The sequence below is a fragment of the Phoxinus phoxinus genome (genome assembly GCF_949152265.1).
Source record: "Phoxinus phoxinus genome assembly, chromosome: 5".
Taxonomy (NCBI): Eukaryota; Metazoa; Chordata; class Actinopteri; order Cypriniformes; family Leuciscidae; genus Phoxinus; species Phoxinus phoxinus.
In genome coordinates this window covers 31,129,364-31,148,268 of record NC_136880.1, presented here as the reverse complement: position 1 = coordinate 31,148,268, position 18,905 = coordinate 31,129,364, and the positions used below count along the sequence as shown (strand labels likewise).

The window sequence follows — 18,905 nt, the reverse complement described above, 5'->3', positions numbered from 1 at the left end:
TTTATGTATGTGTACATTGTATATGCGATATCCACTGTAGCCTATATAGTTTCTTGTGCAATGTCTGGACTACACACCTAAGAGGTTCATACATTAGCCTACCTGTAAATGCTGTAGTGAGTTAATTTTTTATCTTTCTCATAATATTTAGAAGATATACAGGTCTATATTCATATATTCACGTAATAACTTTAAGGATATAATAATCTTTAAAGTAATGAATATAAACGGCTAATGTGCAATAATGCAGAATGAAATTAAGAGAGCACAAATGATAAATCAATTTCAGGTCACACACAGACAAAATGATCAATGAGGCCACAATCATCTTTATTCAATGCTCAGCTTTCAACTTTGAGACTGACCATCAAATACATTGCTACGAGAACAGCAAACATTGAGGAGTTCTGTGCCACAAAAGGTTAAAGGCATTGATGCTTATATGGACAGTGAGAACACAGTGGAAAAACAATGACTTTCAATAAAGGTAACCGATAAACAATAGACAGGATCAGAAGGAGGGCAGTGAGGCTGTCTAGAACAAGAGGGCAGTGAGACTGAAGATTGGTGGTTTCACAGCACTCTGGTCAGATACACAGGGCAAAAAACAACAAAAAAGTTAAGTTAGGTTGAATGACTGTCAAATAGCCTACATATCTGACAAAATAAAACGGTTAATTCAGAACAATATTTTATTTCATTAAACCCACTGCTTCAGTCGTCTTTTTAGTAACATTAATGAACACATACTTATCTTGAATTTCATTTTCAAGATTTTGTAATTTTGCAAATGAACTGTGGCTGCCTTAACCGTGTCCTTTCAGTTAGTCACCTACAAATCAGCTGTAGCAACCTTTTGCAAGATAATAACATAAAATAATAATAATAATAAAAAAAAAATAGAAAATTTGTTAGAAAACTCAGAAAACTGAGTGCATAAAATTGCCTTTCATCTATTTCTGCCTGTCAGATTCTGCAACTTGCGTACATTTACATTTACGGCTGATACCTATGTGCTTTTCTTCATATTTTCTTTTAAAACAATTCTATTTTAAGATATGTACATCTCCTTCATATATTTTAGGCAATAATTAAAAATCTTTTTGCAATCTTAAATCAGCATTTATGCGTAAATCAGTATTTAAAAAAAAACTAAAACAACACAAACTCACTGACTCAGATCCGAAGCTACATTTAACTCTCCCACGCAATTTCAAAACACTCCTCTGCATTAGCATTTCTGTACATAACCAATATTAGATAACGTTTATATACAATTATAACCAGACATTCCTTGTAATCGCATTTATACAGTAGTCAGTCAGTTTTTAGGCATGTAGTCTGGGTACTCCGTCCCTGTTGAACTCGACCGATCGGTGCCGGTGATCTGTCTTGGGAGCACCAATCGGCACGGATCATCAAGTCCATGAGCACCAATCAGCAGCTGCTGTTCTTAAACTCTCCGTTCTCAGTGATTGAGAGCTTGGTGGGGTTGGTGGGCGACAGACCATTGCGGAGGTTGTGCATGCTGTATCGCTCTTTCACCTGAGTGAGGGCACCCATCAGCCGAGAGTTAGCTGCATCCAGGGAGCTGATCCTCTTCTCCTACAAAAGAGAGAGAAGTACATCAATATCTGGAGGTCAGAAGCAACATACATATGATAGTAATCTTGTTTCTTAACATTACTTAAATGAATAGGCCTATTCAAGGTTTAATATAACAACCAACCCTATATATATATATATACTGTAGATATAAACTTTATTATTTAAAGGTAGCATAACTTTGATTATGCATCACATTCTACTACACTTTTCTATTTCTATTTTTTTTTTTTTCAAACTTTCAATTATGCCAAACTTTCAAACTTTATTTGATTACAAATAAAATAATATAATACAATTAAGAATGTGAAATAGTGAAAATATTGAAAGTAAAAATAGTGGATGTATATGGTGAAATTAAATCTATATATATATATATTTTTAAATGTTTTATTATGTGTATATTTCTTTAAGGGTGCTTTCGCACATGAGCGTTTTTTTCAGAACCTGGTGCGTTTTCTCCCTTGGTTCGGTTTGTTTAGGCACATGTGAACACGGCAATTGCGATTAGATCCGCACCAAAACCATTGTTCGGAGATCGGCTGAACAAGGTGGTGTTGGTGTTGGTGAATTTCGACCCCCGCCAAATTATTACCCACCTAGTATTGGTAGGTTTAGGATTAGTTGTGGGGAAGGGGTTAAGATTAGGGGTGGGGTTAGGATTAGGCAATCAGGTACTGACTTGCAACGAGGGGGGTAATAATTTGGCAGGGGTCGAAATTCCGCACAACACCGGCCCGATTGCAAACGAACACTGAGGCGGTCCGCTTGTGGTGTGAAAGCAACGGACCAACAAACCAAATGGTATTATAATTCATAACAGTAAATGTGCTATATAAATAGCAGTAGTATTTGATTCTGTGAGTGAGAAGATTGGTTATCACAGCTGAAAACCAAAAGAGCACCTCGTCATATAAAAATTTTGTGACTGCGCTTCTCAGCGCAAGAATGCTGTCCAGATAGAGCTTTGATTCCTGCTGTAGCTGCATTATAACATTCATATAGTGTTTGCGTGTCTTGACACAGTTAACCTCTAGACAGCGCTGGGAGATTCAGAGAGAGCATGTTTGAATTTGCTGTAGTATTAATACGAATGTAGTATATAATTTAACAGCGGGAATGACGGCTACTTTCGTATAGTGTTTGCGTGTCTCAACAGTCACAAATAAAGCCACAATAAGCTCATGGAGCAAACTTGTCAATCATCTTGATGGACGACGCAGAAGAAACTCTGACCAATAAGAGGATTTTAGCCGGCGCATGTGATTTGCATAAATACATTTTAGTACGCTTTGAAAGGTTGCCTTGTGAAAGCGAACCGAACCAAGAAGAAAATGGAACACTGTAACAAATTAAGTCCCTGTTTCGGAACAAAACAAACAATCTTTAAGTGTAAAAAAGGCCTAAATGTATAAGCAAATCAACTCTATTGTCATTTTAATATGAAGATAAATTTAATAAAGGCAAATAATAGCTGACATAAAAAGGGCCCATTCATAATCTGTGCCAGCCACACACACACACACACACACACACACACACACACACACACACACACACACACACACACACACACACACACACACACACACACACACACACACACACACACACACACACACACACACACACACACACACACACACACACACACACACACACACACACACACACACACACACAAAAAGAGGACAACTCAAATCCTGCACAAACAATCAGAGAAGAGAAGTAAAAGCGAGACCATCGTTACACTATGAAATAATTATCTGCAGAGGACATTGGCAATTTGTGTGGAGTGCACACACACCGACTAGGGTGCTGGGAGTGTGGCAGCATGGGCAAACAGGAAGTGACTAGGCAAAAATAAGGAGGGTAAACAAAAAAAATAACAGCAGCCAAAGCTAGAGCTCACAGATACCAGGTACTGAATCTGCTACGAGCGATCCCTATTAACACACATTCCTCAACAGCACTAAACATCGGGAAGATGCTCTGACAGCTTTGAAAAGTGGGAAAAGCATGAACGTTCATTAACCCCAAGGAGAATTTTGAAAGTGAAAATGACAAAACAGACTGCAACTAAAAAGTTGAAGTATTCAAGTACATATTTTAAAGGTCAAGTGTGCAATTTTGCCACTAATGTTTTCGACAATCCAAATTTGTATGATTTCTCTTAAGTTCCTGATTAGAAATCCTACAAAACTGCTTTATGATTAACTGTTATTACAGCCACAAATGTCTTTTAAATGTAATATACTTTAAACGTTATTACTTGGGATTGTCCACCCAAAAACAAAAATTCTCATTATTATTATATATCTTTATTAGGACATTTTTGCAAGCTAACTGTTAGCCTGGTAGCTTAGTTTATACCCCATTCAATTTATTTTTTATACTTACACATTATTGTTTGATCAGTCAAACAATGTTAAAAGCACAAACCCAGTGTTTACTTTTTTCTTAAGTCAACCTACAGATGGCTGCACCATTGGTCTCTACGATTGAATATCTTATACCATAGAAAAACTACACACTTCACCTTTAACCCTTGTTTTATTATATCATCCGAAGTGGAGGGAAACAAAATGGCTTAGAGGACTGAGTGTTGCACAGGTTCAGGCCAGGCATGGGTGTTGGATTGGGGTGCGCTTACACAGGCCTAGCAAAACTGTCTGCTTGTACTTGCCTGCTGGTATTACCTCAGTTCCATTAGCGACCTGGAATTCAGTAGGACACAGTAACAATGAGCCAGTCAGCAGCCTGCTTATACCATCTGAGGTTTAGCAGGGAGTTCAAAGCATACCACTGTGCAGCGCACACAGGCCAGCACCTCACAACCAGACAATAGACTAAGATGATCTCCAAACTCACACTAAAGTTCCGTTGCATTCATCATGCTGGTTAATATGGTCTTCTGCAGTACCTGTGCATCAATGATCTTCTGTTTGGCATCTATGACCGCCTGCATCTCTGCATGGTCTCTCTTCAGTTCTTCTTCCACGGCCATCAGCCTATGAACCACAAATGACACAACACCCTGTCAGATTGCACATGGTTTTGCCATTACAAATCATTTTTTCCATTGTAGGTTTTTGGCAAGTTATTTATTTTTGTTTAGATCCAACTTTATTTTATATATTGTATTGTATATATGAACAAGACAAATAAAAGGTCAAATGGAAAACTTAATCCTAAATTAGCAACTTTAATTCACCAAGGCTATACTAAATTGATCAGTTACAAGACATTTATAATGTTATAAAAGATTTAAATTTAAAATAAATGCAGTTCGTTTGAAATTTATATTCAAAGAATCCACAAAACTAACAAAATCCAACAAAAACAATTAACATTGATAATAATAATACATGTTTCTTGAGCACCAAATCAGCATATTAAAATTATTTCTGAAGGATCATGTGACACTGGAGACTGGAATAATGCTGAAAATTCATCTTTGGCATCAAAGGAATAGAGTAGGGTCTCCAGTCCCCAAATTGAATGCTCTGATGGCTTAGATGACCTTTAAATGTTTAAAGCCCCCTGAAGTGCCTCGGAACATGCAGCTTTGTATGTTGCGTTGACGTTGCGTCGACAGTGTGACGTTTCCACTGACACAGGATGCTAAGGAGGGACATTGAATGTCTCCTCCACATTTTCAAATAGCCAATAGCGTGTAGTTTCCCTCACAGACGGCAAGTCGAACTTGACAGCACCATGGAAGTAAATCCGAGCGCTGATGATACGTTGGATTTAATAGTAGAGAATAAATTATAGCCATTTCTAGAATTGGTGGTGGTTGAGGAGATTCCCCCCCATTCTATGTAAAGCACTTTGAGGTCTCAGATAAAGCGGTATATAAATGTAACGAATTATTATTATTTCATTCCTAACCAACATAGTTAGAAAACTGAATAAATCTCGAGCGTTTGAGCAAACGAAGTTACCGAACATACATCTCCAACCCATATTGCTCTGTGACGTGTCAATGGTCGCTTCAGCTTCTCATCACATCTTCTGTCAAATCAAATGCTCTCTAGAATCTAAAGTCCACGGTGATGTCATAAAAAATTGTGATCCATTTTAGCGGAAGTGAGAGACTGCAGGTTTTGAATGCTTATATCTCCTGAATGCGAATTTGGACATTGTTTTGGAACACATCAGGTTATTCATAACCTTAAGGCTAACATATTCATACTAAAAGCTAAAATTTTGATAAACATACAGATATCGGAGCATTTCACTTGATCATTACTAAACGTTTCGACTGTAATTTCAGGTTTGCAATTAAAAGTTTTTCCACTCAATAAATAATATTTTTTTTATATATTATGTATTTTAATACTCTTCCTGTTCATACACTCACCTGCAGATAATACTCTTCATCTGGCTGTCTTTCTCTTCCTGCTGTCTGCGCAGACGGTCCTCGCTGTCCTCCAATCGAGCCTTGTATTCTAAGAGCAGCTTCTGCATCTGCTGTTCCTGTGCCAGTAGCCGTCTCTCATACTCCTCTAGTCGCCGACTAGATGTCCGCAGACGCTCCTTCAGCTTTGAGATTTCCTGTTCGTACTTTATAGAAGAAGAGTAAAACATCTTAAAACCTTCTACAGAGTGCATCCAATGCATATTTGCAGGCATTTTTCTTTATCGCTTTTAGTACCTTCTCTACATGTTTGGAATCGTCTTTGCTCTGGCCTTCCTCTTCCTCATCTTCATACTGGCCGTTATTCAGAATCCATGCGGCAGTTCGCTCCACTGGAGACATGGTGACTGACTCTACGGGGGATTGGACCTTACGGACACAAGCAAACAAAGCATTAGTTGGGCTCAAACATTTACAAAAAAAAAAGCACTCTTTTCTTTTTTCGTTCTTTACCTGTTTGTTGCCTCGCCCTCCTGGTACAGAGCTTTCTTTGGAGCACGTGGACTGCTGCCTGGATCGCTCACCGCTCTGCTGCATGGGTTCTGTGTTGACGCTGCCGCTACTACGGAGGGAAGTACTGTGAGGGAGCGACCTTGGGGTTCGTGCCCCTGTGTTTACTGCCACCAGCCCCACTCCTCGACTCTGTTGCTCCACCTTCACGATATGCGCAGTACCCGCGCTGCTCTGCCTTGGTACAGCCACCACCTGGGCTCCCGAGTGCTGGTCTGCCAGGGGCGGGTGCCAGCGTGCCGTGGGAGGAGGTGTCTCCTGTCCCTGTATGCTTTTGCGGCTGAGTTCCTCCTCCACGCTGCTGGTGGAGGGCATCCGGGCTCTAGGAGTGGCTCCCCGCACACCTGATGCGCTGGGGCTGGCGCTCCGAGAACTGCCCGTGCTCAGGTTCTCCGAGCTGGAGTCCGGCTGCAGGGACTGGGCGGAGTGCGTGGACTGGGTCGAGTGTGTGGACTGTGCGTGCAGGTTGCTGAGGTGGTAAACAGGGTTTTGGAAAGACAACGGTTGCAGGCTGCGCTGCTGGCTGAGGGAGGGGTGGATAGGTCGACGCACCTGCGGGGCACTCTGGGGCAAATTGTCCCTCAACTGGGGAACTTTCGGATGGACGGGGGGCTGGTGGAGGTGTGGAGGGGGGACAGGGCCGATGGAAGCTTGAGAGCCCACTCGGCCTAATCTAGGAGGGGCTTCGGGAACCGGATGCCCCTGAGCCAGGTAAGAGTCTTGCAAGTCCATTAAAGATACGCTGCGTCCGTTCGGGAGAGGGCTGTCTCGCTCCTCTTTGTCAGAGAAGCTCATGCTGTGCGTGGAGGACTGCTGACCCAATAAAGGATGCTTCCCTCGGACTAAGGCCTCCATGTGCTCCTGGACAGGAGATTTGATGCTCCTCATTTCACTGGGGAACGAGATACGCAATAATTAATATACGAGAATAAATGTGCCATACTATTGCACATGATTTAATATAGTCAAATTCAGTCTCAGCATGATGATGCACGTGCCATCGTACAGGCCTTTCTACAACCTATGCTACAGCATATGGGGAACAAGCCACTCGGCAAACCCAGTGGCGCTACTGGGGAGTATGGACTCGTCTTCGTGTAGAAAGGACGAAGAGGAGTCAGAACTGAGCAGAACTGACATCTGACAGCAGTTATCACATGCTGATGTCACGTGTCTTTACGGGATCTTTACGGCATGTGTGTAAATGCACTGACAGATTCCGGAAAATCATTGGCAGTGTGAATGATCCAAAATCAAACGGCATTACCCGTGTATTTTCCGGAATCTCTGTGTGAAAGGGGCTTATAATGGATCTTCCTTAAGTATGGCTTTAGAAGATCTGGAATGTAGCACAAGAGACATAGATATCAAAATAAAGAAAATTATGTCCTACCTGTCTGCGGGGTCTTCAAATATTCTCTGCAGTCCTGACGACACACTTCCACTGATGTCATGAGTGGAGCTATGGTCCTGGAAGCGCCTGAGCTGCTGCTGGATGGGGGTGGGACTGGACAGCGAGCGGGTAATATCGCCAAGGATTCGTGGCAGGGGCCCCAGTTTGGCCACCGTCGCCTGCAGGAAGGAATTGTCACCCTGGGTTGGTGCGTTACCATGGTAACCACATTACGGACCACAGAGGGCAATCACATGGAGCCCGAGAGTTTGAGGGTGCAGATGGCAGATTGGTGGGTTGGCAGGTGTTTTTTTTTTTGGTTGGTCGAGAGAGTAGGCACCATAATGCATTGGTGGTAGGACAGCATTACCATGGAGACACAGTGTGTCGTACAGGAAAGGGTGGAATGTATAGTGGCATGGGTAAACAGAGGAGAAAACAAAAGGGAAAAAGTCAAATTAGGGATAAATAAAAGGAAAACCAAACATGCTTCTACAAAAATGACAAAAGCCATTCCAAAAATAACAAACCAAAACAAACAAGGTAAAAATGGTCAAATGCAGGGCATGCATCAAACAACAACAGAAGGTTATGTCTGAGACAAGATAAAAGAAAGGTTGAGATGAATTTACTCATGACAGGAAACAAAAACATTGTGCAGGGAGGTTTTAATCGCAGACAAAACAAAACCATGCTCCAGACGCCACAGGTCAGCAAGAGTTAGGGGAAAGGCACGTGGGAATGCTTGAACACGCTGTGTCCAATACCATTAGACAGACTGTTCCAGTTTAAACAGGGACACTAACCTCGAGGATAACCTAGACAATGAGTTAATGTAATGATAATAACACTGCAAACAAGCGCAAAGCTTTTTTTTTTGGCCACACACAGCCCTTTAACAGTACTGCATAGAAAACATTTGAAATCAGCTACAACTTTACAACGTTTAGTGGGGATCAAGCGTTACTGACATAATACAAACAGCTCAACATAAGACATTTGCGGCAATACCTCTGAGGTATGAAATGTGCTTCCTGATTTTGAGATGTGGGCACTCTTAATTAAAGGGCACCTATTATGGAATTTTGAAATTTACCTTTCATGTAGTGTGTAACATAGATCTAAGTGAACAAAAACACCCTGCAAAGTTTGAAATATGAAAGTGCACCGTATATAAAGTTATTGTCTTTCAAAAGTAAGAGTCGACTCGGAGTCATTTTTATGAATCGTTAGAAGACCGAAGCTTTTTCTCTGACTAGATGACGTCAACTTGTCAAGTTATTTGAATACGATACGCCCACTTATTGCGCTCCAAGGCCAGCAGGGAAAATATCATGGCGACGAGACGCTGTGTTCTGCAGTGCGACTCAAAACCAAACTTTTTTCATCTGCCCAAGGAGGAGCATTTGAAGACTAAGTGGCTACAATTCATATATACAACTATACCACAGAAGTATAGTCCGAGCCTTGTGCTTTGCTCGCGCCATTTTGAAGACGATTGCTTTTTAAATGCACTCAAACTGGGATTCGCGAGCCGGCTGATATTGAAGGAAGGTTCAGTTCCAAGTGTATTTGCATCAGCTTCCTCCTCCGTATCACAACCTGTAAGTGCTATTAATAATTGTTGCTTTTTTGTTTTATGTAGTATATGCTTAATAATTATTTCGTTTGTTGTGTAAGCACCGTTTAGCTTCTAGGTCTTCAATGACAATTGTATTGAGATATGTGAAGTGTTTGTCGTTGTTTTCGGAGTTGTCTAAAGAATAGAGTAATACCTCGTAGTAACGTAACTGCATTTTATTTTTTTTATTTTTGTAAAAACGTTATGTTTATGCATCGGGCTAACGCAAACAAAGACTGATTGTGCTTTTACAATATGAACTCTGGGCTATGCTCGCTAACATAACATTACATTCTTTATCTTATTTTTAGTTTTTTACTACAAACTACAAAGCAGTGGACTATAATAATTATTATAACACAATTTAATTGATAAAAGCATCATTGTACTCCGTGTTAAACAATAAGTATTATCTATGTAAACACTGCTGGGTCATCTGACCAATCAACGCAGATTAGCGTCGCGCAAAGGAGGGGTTTGAAAAATTAGTCGTTGAACGATTCATTTGGGAGTCGGTGAGCAAATCAGGAAAAAATAAATGCATATTATACGACAACAAAAGTGTTTTTTGTCATTGCATGCATGTAAAACTGTTGTTGGGGACTCCCTAAACAACATTAGGAACATTTTAAATGTCATAATAGGTGCCCTTTAATACTTAAATGTCCACTCAGTAATTTTTTTTTGTTTATGTCAAGTAATATTCTTTTCGTTCATGTTGCATTTGTTTATGTGTAGGTACCATTCATTTCTAAGTCTAAAACTCTTTAAATGAAGAAAAAATTACTGAGTGAAGAGGTTTACATAACATCTCTGTGGTAGGCAGGTGCGTTTTTACCCCCCCCACCCCCCGTCACATCTTATGAACAAGAACCTCAGCTCTTGTAAATCTTTGTAAAATCAGACTTAAGCCTACGGTAGATTTCATTGGAAGAGGTATTGTTGCAGTACAATGGTTTGGAGGGATTGCAGTACCTTGTCCAGCTGAGACACCACCTCCCATAGTAGTGAGTGAAGAACTGACAGCTCGCGGCCGAGGTCGATGTAGCTCTCAAAGCCTGGGGTGTTGGAGATCGTCTCAAGATTCGAGATCTCAAGCAGAAAACGGGTCATACCAGCCCACTCGTGCTCCAGGAATTCATTCATGAAGGCCATATACTCCTCTTTGTTCCCAAATCTGATGTAACAGAATAAGAAATGCATGAGAAATTCTAAAAGTGATCTAAGGCAGACAGACACACTTCCAACTAACTATTAACTACGACTCTTGCCTCTATAAACTCATAATTAATGCTTATTAATAGTTAGTAAGGTAGTTGTTACGTTATGATGTAGAATATGGTCATGCAGAACAAGGGATTAATATGTGCTTTATGAGTACTAATAAACAGCCAATATCCTAGTAATATGCATGCTAATATGCAGCTAGTTAATAGTGAGAATTGGACCCTAAACTTCAATGCCTTCACTTAATTAATTAAATCAAAACCATTAGGATCTGATTTTTTTATACTATAGCTTATATGCCAATGGTTTTAAATCGATCAAATCGGCAGCGGATACATCAGTGCATTTCTACTATTTTCAAATGCAAGCCTTTTTTTCTTTTTTTTTCTAGTAAACATCAAAAAAAAAAAAAAATCTAGTACTGTATGAAAGGTGTTCATGACATACTTGGCAAAGTTAGCGAGATTCTGGATGACTTTGGCGATGAGGGTGAGTGTTCGAGAGGTACGGTCGTCTGGGTATTCCTGCATGAGACTGAAGAGGGATGGGGACATGATGGCAGGGCACAGGAAACGCAGGAAGAGGGATGCACTAATCAGACGCTGACTGATGTCCTGTTTCCCTCGAGCATGACACTGCTGCTTCCATGATGCAAACACCTCCTTCAGTTCCCGTGGAAACACACTGAGCAGAGCACATTAGCAGGTTAGGATGGAATTAAGGCAATTTCAAGCATGTACACATGAACAAACTATAAACAAGGACATTGTATTTGTAGTTAGCAGTAGAAGCATTGTGAACTACATAATCATCCTGGCAAAAATCTAACATATTCAAAAGTTAAAAAGTTTGGGGTTGGGAAGATTTTTTTTTTTAAAATGTTTTGAAAAACCGTGCAAATTTTTTTCAGGATTCTTTGATGAATAGAAAGTTCAAAATAACTACATTTATTTAAATGAAATCCTCTGTAACATTATAAATGTCTTTACTGGTTACTTTAGATCAACTTAATGCATCCTTTCTGAGGAAAACTGTCTGACCCCAATTCAATGGACAATAGAGATGCACTGATTAATCGGCTGGTGACCGGAATTGGCCAATTTTCACGTGATCGGCCATGACCGGCCGGTCAGTCTGACATATGCCGATTTTATGCCGGTCAAATGCACTCGGGCGCCGCATGATTAACATCGCGCAACATCAAGCGCTGCTCGCGCTTAATTAAAGTGAAAGCACGCTTTTGATGGACAAAATAAATATGATTTTACACAAAAAGTGCAAAATGCACAGAATTTGCATGTCTAGTGTGTTTTAACAAGAACTGGAGTAGGCTAAGTCAGAAAAGAAAATGAAGACTCAAAAATATTTATAGAAAATGTACTCATTTAAACTTGTTTTTTATTATTCAGTTTGGGTAAAAATATATGGTGTTTTATACATTTAAAAAAAGAAGATTTTTTTTTTTTTTTTTAAAGAGTAAACTATTCAGATATAGGTATATGTAGGTATAAGCTTTCTTGTATTTTATGTAATAGCCTACACAGACAGGTACAGTACATGCCCAAATCAAACCGAGTGTAGGCCTACGATTTTTTAAATATATCGAAGTATGACTGAAAAGACAAGATCAGAGCGGTTTTCTTGGTTGTTTTTGTTGTTTACCATTTACATGCAATTGTTGTACACCTCCCCATCTTAAACTATCAAGACTATCAAGTTTATTAATGGCCAACTTCTAAAATACTGCAAGGCTATATTTATTTTATTTTTTATTTGTTATTTATATATTATTTTATTTCCATTACCTGTTTTCCCTGTTTTCAGGGAAAAGGAAGGAAATGGTTCTTCAATAACACTGCACTTTAGATGTGTGTGAATTTCCCACTCTAGGAGTAATTTATATAGGCCTAGTTCTACTTTATAGCGATTATCTGTTTAAAAAAAATTCTATGCAAAATGTTCTATTAAAGAAAAGTTAGAAAATAAATATTTGTGTGTGCTGTAAAGTGGTTAGAAAAAATTCAATCTGAATCGGCTAAAATCGGTATCGGCAGGTCAAACTCGATGAGAAATTGTAATCGGCCTAGAAAATTGTAATCAGTGCATCTCTAATGGACAATAGTGTAAATCTAAACTTTTAAAATCTGGAAAAATAATTATATAAAGAATGCCACCAATTTATTAAACTGGAAGGCTTATAATGATCTAATCTTGATTTATTTAATTTTTTTAGGACTTTTCCAGTTGCTTATGATTTCTGAAAAATAATTTAAAAACATTTGTTTTATGTAAAACATAAAATTTTACATTTCAGCTGAGAATAACTAGGAAAATTTCCCATTTAACGTTTTATTCATTTCCATAACATTTCCAGACCTGGAAATATATATTTTACACACATACTACCGTTTAAATGTTTTAGATCGGTAAGATTTGTTAATGTTTTTAAAAGAAGTCCTTATGCTCACCAAGGCTGCATTTATTTGATCCGAAATACAGCAAACACAATAATACTGTGAAATATTTTACTAATTTTAATAAAAGTTTATGCTTTATACAAGCTCAGTCTTGTTTGTTATATTTTGGAATTGAAAGAAAGTTACCAGTAAGAGTTGATGATCTTGCAGAAGGCCAGCTCACAGCACATCTTCAGGTTACTTTGGTGCTCTGGAAGCTCACTGCCAGAGCACTTTGATGGGTCTACTTCACAATTTTCATCTGACTCATACAGGGCTTTAATAAACTCTCCTACAAAGCAGAACACAAACATACAGTAAAGGGTCTTAGATATACAAGCTTTAATTAGCAACTTTTTTCCAAAATGAGAGCAGGCAAATAGCACAATCAACCTCCTTTAATACACCAGGGTAATCCTTTCATTTACCTAGTGCATCATGTAGGTACTTCTGTCCCACCAATTTGAGGTATTCTTCAATGGCTTTGGTGGCTAGCGTGTTCTCTCTAAAGATCAGCACGTCATGGTCAGCACAGCGATCCACCTCTGACATCACCAGATCCGTTAGGAAGTCCTAATACAGACAGTTTAGTCGACCTTCAGTCAAACAAGTGATTTATGGATAATTTAAGTTGATGAGAACTTTACTGGCATCGTACCTTCGCCCGTCCCGTGCTCTGCAGTATGTGCACAAGCGCGCTGGCCATCTCCTCTTTGTTTTTCACGCTGATGACTGGCTCCAACACAGAGCACAACATGGTATAGTTATTGGTCACAAACTCCGCAAACTCCTTGTACTGCTCCATGGGCAGGATAGAGACCGTCTGGAAGCGAGATTTGATGCGGATGGAAGGGCCTCCACCTTTGGCTTTGCTGGTGGTGGGGGTGCTGATCGGATACCATTTCTCCACAAACTGCCTTCCCATCACTCCCTGCACGGGGATGTTCACCAGACCCACGTAGTTGTTTTTGTCCTTTTTCTTCTTCTTATCCACATCACGGTAGATGTGTACAGTGATGCTCTTCATGGCTGGAAGGCCGGAGAACTCAAAGTGTTCCCCCCAGAACAGGCAGTCGGAGCGGGTTTTGCTGGTGGTGCGGGCGTATAGCATGTCATCCAGACACAGCTCACAGAAATACTTCTTTTTCGGTGGCAGGTCTTTGGCCTCGATGATCCACAGGCGGAGGACGTTTTCCGCCCGCCGGCAGTTGTCCTGGTGATGGAACGACACCGATTGAATCACAGCAGCACATTTTAGGTATAAATCAAGCATGCATGGTTTTGTCTCGATTAGATATGACAAAAAACAAAGCATCTGATGGTCACCTTATTAGGCTGCACAGTTCTCTTGAGGTTCTCCATCCATTTGTCCCGTTCAGCAGCGGAGGAGCAGCTGAAGCACTTACTCCCACCCGAGTACGCCACCTACATGAGGAGGGGGAGAAATTCATTCATAAAGTAAAACATTAATTTAACCAATATGTTATAAAGACCTGAACTGCATCCACTATAGCCCTGTGGATGTACCAAGGTGCAGTTTGATTTCATTTACATTAATTTTGCAGATGCTTTTTGCTAAAGCGACCTACAAAAGATCAATGTAACAATGTAAATGCATAAAAAGTTTGGAGTGAATAAGATTTTTTAAAAAAAAGTTTATACTTTTATTAAAGGTGGGATCAGTAGTTTTTGAAAAACACTTTTGAAAACTTGTGTTGGACCGAGTACCAAAACACACTTTTGGGACACCGAGGTTGCTTTATTTCTTCTTAATAGCATTGTTTAGCTTTGTTTCACAGAAGTAATATATGCTGGCCATTGCTTGAATATGCTTGTGTGTCATCTTTCCTTGTTTTTTTCCATTTGTGATCTTATTGTCATTTGCTTCAGCTATGAAAAAGACACATTCATTTCCACAACAAATAAGCCTGAAGCGTCTAAACCTCCTCAACTGTCCGTTTCAAGCGTCGGATCCCAAAGTGTGTCTGAAAAGTAAGATAATACTCCTCATATAAGTTTGTTTCCTTTGGTTCCTCATTTAGTGATTGATATAACCCACTAATCTTGTTATAGTTGTAATATATTCGTTACTATGACTGTCGTGCTCATGCTATCGAGTTGATCATGATAACTGTGTTTATGGGATGGGTGTTGAGCGTCGTCTTCCACGTGAAACACACATTACTACCAAAATATCAACATTGGCCAAAAGTGTTTTTCAAAAACGACTGATCCCACCTTAAATGAATGCATTATAAGTGACAGTAAAGGCAAAAGATTTACAATGCAATTAAAAAAAAAAAAACTGAATGGTTTTGAAGGATTATGTGACACTGAAAACTGAAAAAATGGCTGCTGAAAATTCTGATTTGCCATTGCAAGAATATACTACATTTTAAAATATATTAATAGAAAACAGTTATTTTTGTAATAATACTATATTTACTGTAATATAAACTGTAGTTTTGACTAAATCAATGCAGCCTTGGTGAGCATAAACTGCTGCTTTTTTAAAAAGAAAAAAACCTGTACCAACCCGAATCATCTGAATGGTAGTGTACATATAAATGTCAATGTGATCATGGGAATAATGCTAAGAGGCAAAGTTTGTACCTCAAAGCAAAAGTCTTGTCCTAGAATGCTGCTGTGTAAAGGTTTGATGTAGACGTCCTCCTCCATACTCAGATCCAAAGCTTCAACAGCACTGCCTGGACTCAGCAAAGATTCATGGGAACTGGACTCCTTCAATTTGGGCAGGCCTCGTGACCTAGAACAGCACACAGAAAAAACAGAAACCTTAACTTAGTTACTCAAGATTCAGCCAGATCACTTAGTAATAATTACATCCTCTCTTCTGATTCTGATATTTCAGTCTCCTTCCTCACTGTGTCCTCAGCCACAGGAGATTTGAGATGCAAATAAGTACCATGACGAATGGTTTCTGCTCAGAACGATTCATTATAATTTCATATGAACTTAGGGTTGAGGTCATGTTTAATAAAAAAAATAAAAATAAAGATTTTACAGAGTATGGCCACAGGGAGGCAGCCAAACGTAAGAGTGAGAGTTTAAGAGATAAAACCAATAATTTCATTATGTGTATACACAATTTCTATTTCTTTACATTATTTAAAGCAATATTTATTATATAAACTCTGACATGCAAGAAACTACCAGAATTTTACTGCTTCCAGAAAGAAAGTTTATACCTACGAAAAACAACTAAAGATCCACTTGAAGGAGTATCCCAAGAGCATATCAGGATATTATCGCATTCCTAAAAAGAAACGATGCGTTTTCACTTCATTCTTTGGTGTAGGTGTAGAGCTACTTCCCCGTAGCTCAGGTGAGGTTAAAGAGGACGGCAGAAATCTGATGTGACAAACAAGAAAGAGGGCTGGCCAATGCAAAGTCCCCGTGAGAATGTTTCCATGGGGACCGCCCTATGAGGAACTGAGGAGCGAGGAATGAGTTGACTACACAAACATCTTAAACACTTCCACACACACACATACACCTCACACCTGCACTACCGCCACACTTGCACAACATCCACACCTTGACATTACTCACATGGTTGGTTTGTGTTTAATGAGGATTCAGTCATTAGATGAGACCAGAGGAGAAAAAAAACAATCACACCCCACACACACAACCGTGTTTTTTATGCTCGTCAAAGCTGCATTTGTTCGATCAAAAATGTAGCAAAAACATTAATATTGTGAAATATCATAATTTAAAATGACTGTTTCTGTTTAAAAAAAATGTCATGTAATTTATTGGTGTGATGGCAAAGCTAATTTTTCATCAGCCATTACTCCAGTCTTTAGTGTCACATGATCCTTCAGAAATTATTCTAATATGCTGCTTTGGTGCTCAAGTGACATTTGTGTTGTGAAATTTTCTTTTTCAGTTCTGTCCTGAAGATGAATATAGATTAGATCAATTACTGATTTTATCTTTCAAGAAAGCAATCATCTGTTAGCTTTTTGTTTTAAAGTTCACAGCTGCTATAAGGTTGAACCCAATGACACAGCACATACGACCAGACAGTTGGTCACACAACATGGACTATCCTGGTGTAAGTGGTCCCTAAATCTCCTGGCATCAGTTTCTCTCATTATGAGAAATTGTGGTGATGCCTGCTGACATAAAAAACAGATTACCACAATGATCTGGCTCAAATCCCAACAGCACTCAAACACAAGACCCATCTTTTCCCCCAAAACAACCATTATGTGTCCATCATGTTGTGATATGCCAGTCGGAATGAAACATAATTCAGTTATACAGCCCAGATATTGAGGAATAATACATAAAGACAACACATCTTCTCTGTGATCATACAACACGGAAAAAAAAAGCACAGCACAACTAGTATAGTTCGATTTATGAACAAACAAATCTCATGACATGAGTCAGTTTTTTATTAGTTTTTATAAAACTGTTCAAATTATCATTCTGAATTAGTCTAATGAATCTTTCACCAGATGAACTCACTGAATCTGTATGCAAATTTACTGTTCTGACTTGCTTACCAAACCTTCTGAATCTGACTTTCAGCATTTACTGCTTGTGGCTTGACAGACTGAATGCAATTGCATATGACAATGTGAAGTTAAAGATATCTGTCCATCTAGCCTATCCATCTCCTCCATCCATCCAGTATCTCTTTCCGTCTCCATTTACAGAGGTGTGGTACATTGAATCGGACAGCTGAGCTGATGCAGAAACAGCAGGGTGACTCCTGATGGAGGGCTCACTTCCAGCTCTGGATACGTTTCACCTGCGCTGACTCGGACAGCTAAGCAGATCAGTGCACAGTCAGCCCGTATCCGGACACAGCTCTCCCACATTATCCAGGAAATCTGATCAGTCCACCAGGACTGCGGTGCCACATTCAAGCTCTTTACAGTCAAAGCTTCCAAGTCTACTTTGAATATACAGGACTAGTATTTTCATTCAGACCACATAGTGAGAGGTGATTCTGCTACAGCAAAGGTCGATTACTTCAAAGCCTCTAATGTGCTATTTACATTTTCCTTTCAGCTACAAGTTTAAATGCTTCCCCATAGCCAGCCATTCAGTGAAGCTAAGAAAGCAGAAAACTCTGGTCTTATCTGAAGAGTGGTTTAGTTAGTTTGATGTTCTTGGCATAATACATGTGGCAACCAATTAAGTTTGGATTCATTTTCTTTGGCTTTGTTTAGCTTTTCATTACATCTAACAAAACATTGTGTAGCCCGAAATGCAAACGAACAAACAAGCAAAAAAATGAAATCAGATTTTTCAAACCTCATTCAAATGCACAGTAAAAATAAAAAGTCCAAAGTAGTCGATTGTCGAGTTCACGCGCGTGATCATAGGCAACTAAACCTATGCGTGTGAACTCGACAATCGACTACTTTGGACTTCGACCGAAAACAGGATGTAAATACAGGTATTTGCGCTGGCTGAAATAACAATTTTTATTCATATCTTTCACATCTACTGCAGTCAGATTCACCCGTGTTAACTCTGAAGGAATCATCTAACATGACTGGGCACTTGTATGACACAAAGGATGTTAAGAGGCTAAAAGCAGGTTTAAAACTTGCCCCATTGAAGTCAACAGGGTGCAAATTTTAAAAAGAGGATAACACTGTGTAGGCAACACCGATTTTTGTCGTT

At 39.4% G+C, this 18,905-nt stretch overlaps 1 protein-coding gene across 11 annotated transcripts in view; it reads right to left on the bottom strand.

The window, feature by feature from the left end:
* Nucleotides 1-309: 309 nt before the first annotated feature.
* rasal2 (RAS protein activator like 2) overlaps nt 310-18,905 on the bottom strand; it is a 75,141-nt gene continuing 56,545 nt past the window's right edge. For 5 of the 11 annotated variants that reach the window (XM_079611817.1, XM_079611818.1, XM_079611813.1 and 2 more), the window contains 13 exons: nt 15,849-16,002; nt 14,562-14,660; nt 13,894-14,448; nt 13,664-13,808; nt 13,383-13,527; nt 11,227-11,463; nt 10,528-10,729; nt 7,932-8,131; nt 6,482-7,430; nt 6,266-6,397; nt 5,972-6,174; nt 4,529-4,616; nt 310-1,605 (listed from right to left, as the gene is read on the bottom strand). In XM_079611817.1, the coding sequence (XP_079467943.1) occupies nt 1,438-1,605; nt 4,529-4,616; nt 5,972-6,174; nt 6,266-6,397; nt 6,482-7,430; nt 7,932-8,131; nt 10,528-10,729; nt 11,227-11,463; nt 13,383-13,527; nt 13,664-13,808; nt 13,894-14,448; nt 14,562-14,660; nt 15,849-16,002 (3,277 nt within the window). In that variant the 3' untranslated portion in view covers nt 310-1,437. Of the gene's footprint in view, nt 1,606-4,291; nt 4,323-4,528; nt 4,617-5,971; nt 6,175-6,265; nt 7,431-7,931; nt 8,132-10,527; nt 10,730-11,226; nt 11,464-13,382; nt 13,528-13,663; nt 13,809-13,893; nt 14,449-14,561; nt 14,661-15,848; nt 16,003-18,905 lie in introns of all 11 variants that reach the window. The other 6 variants (XM_079611816.1, XM_079611812.1, XM_079611819.1 and 3 more) reach the window with 4 other exon arrangements.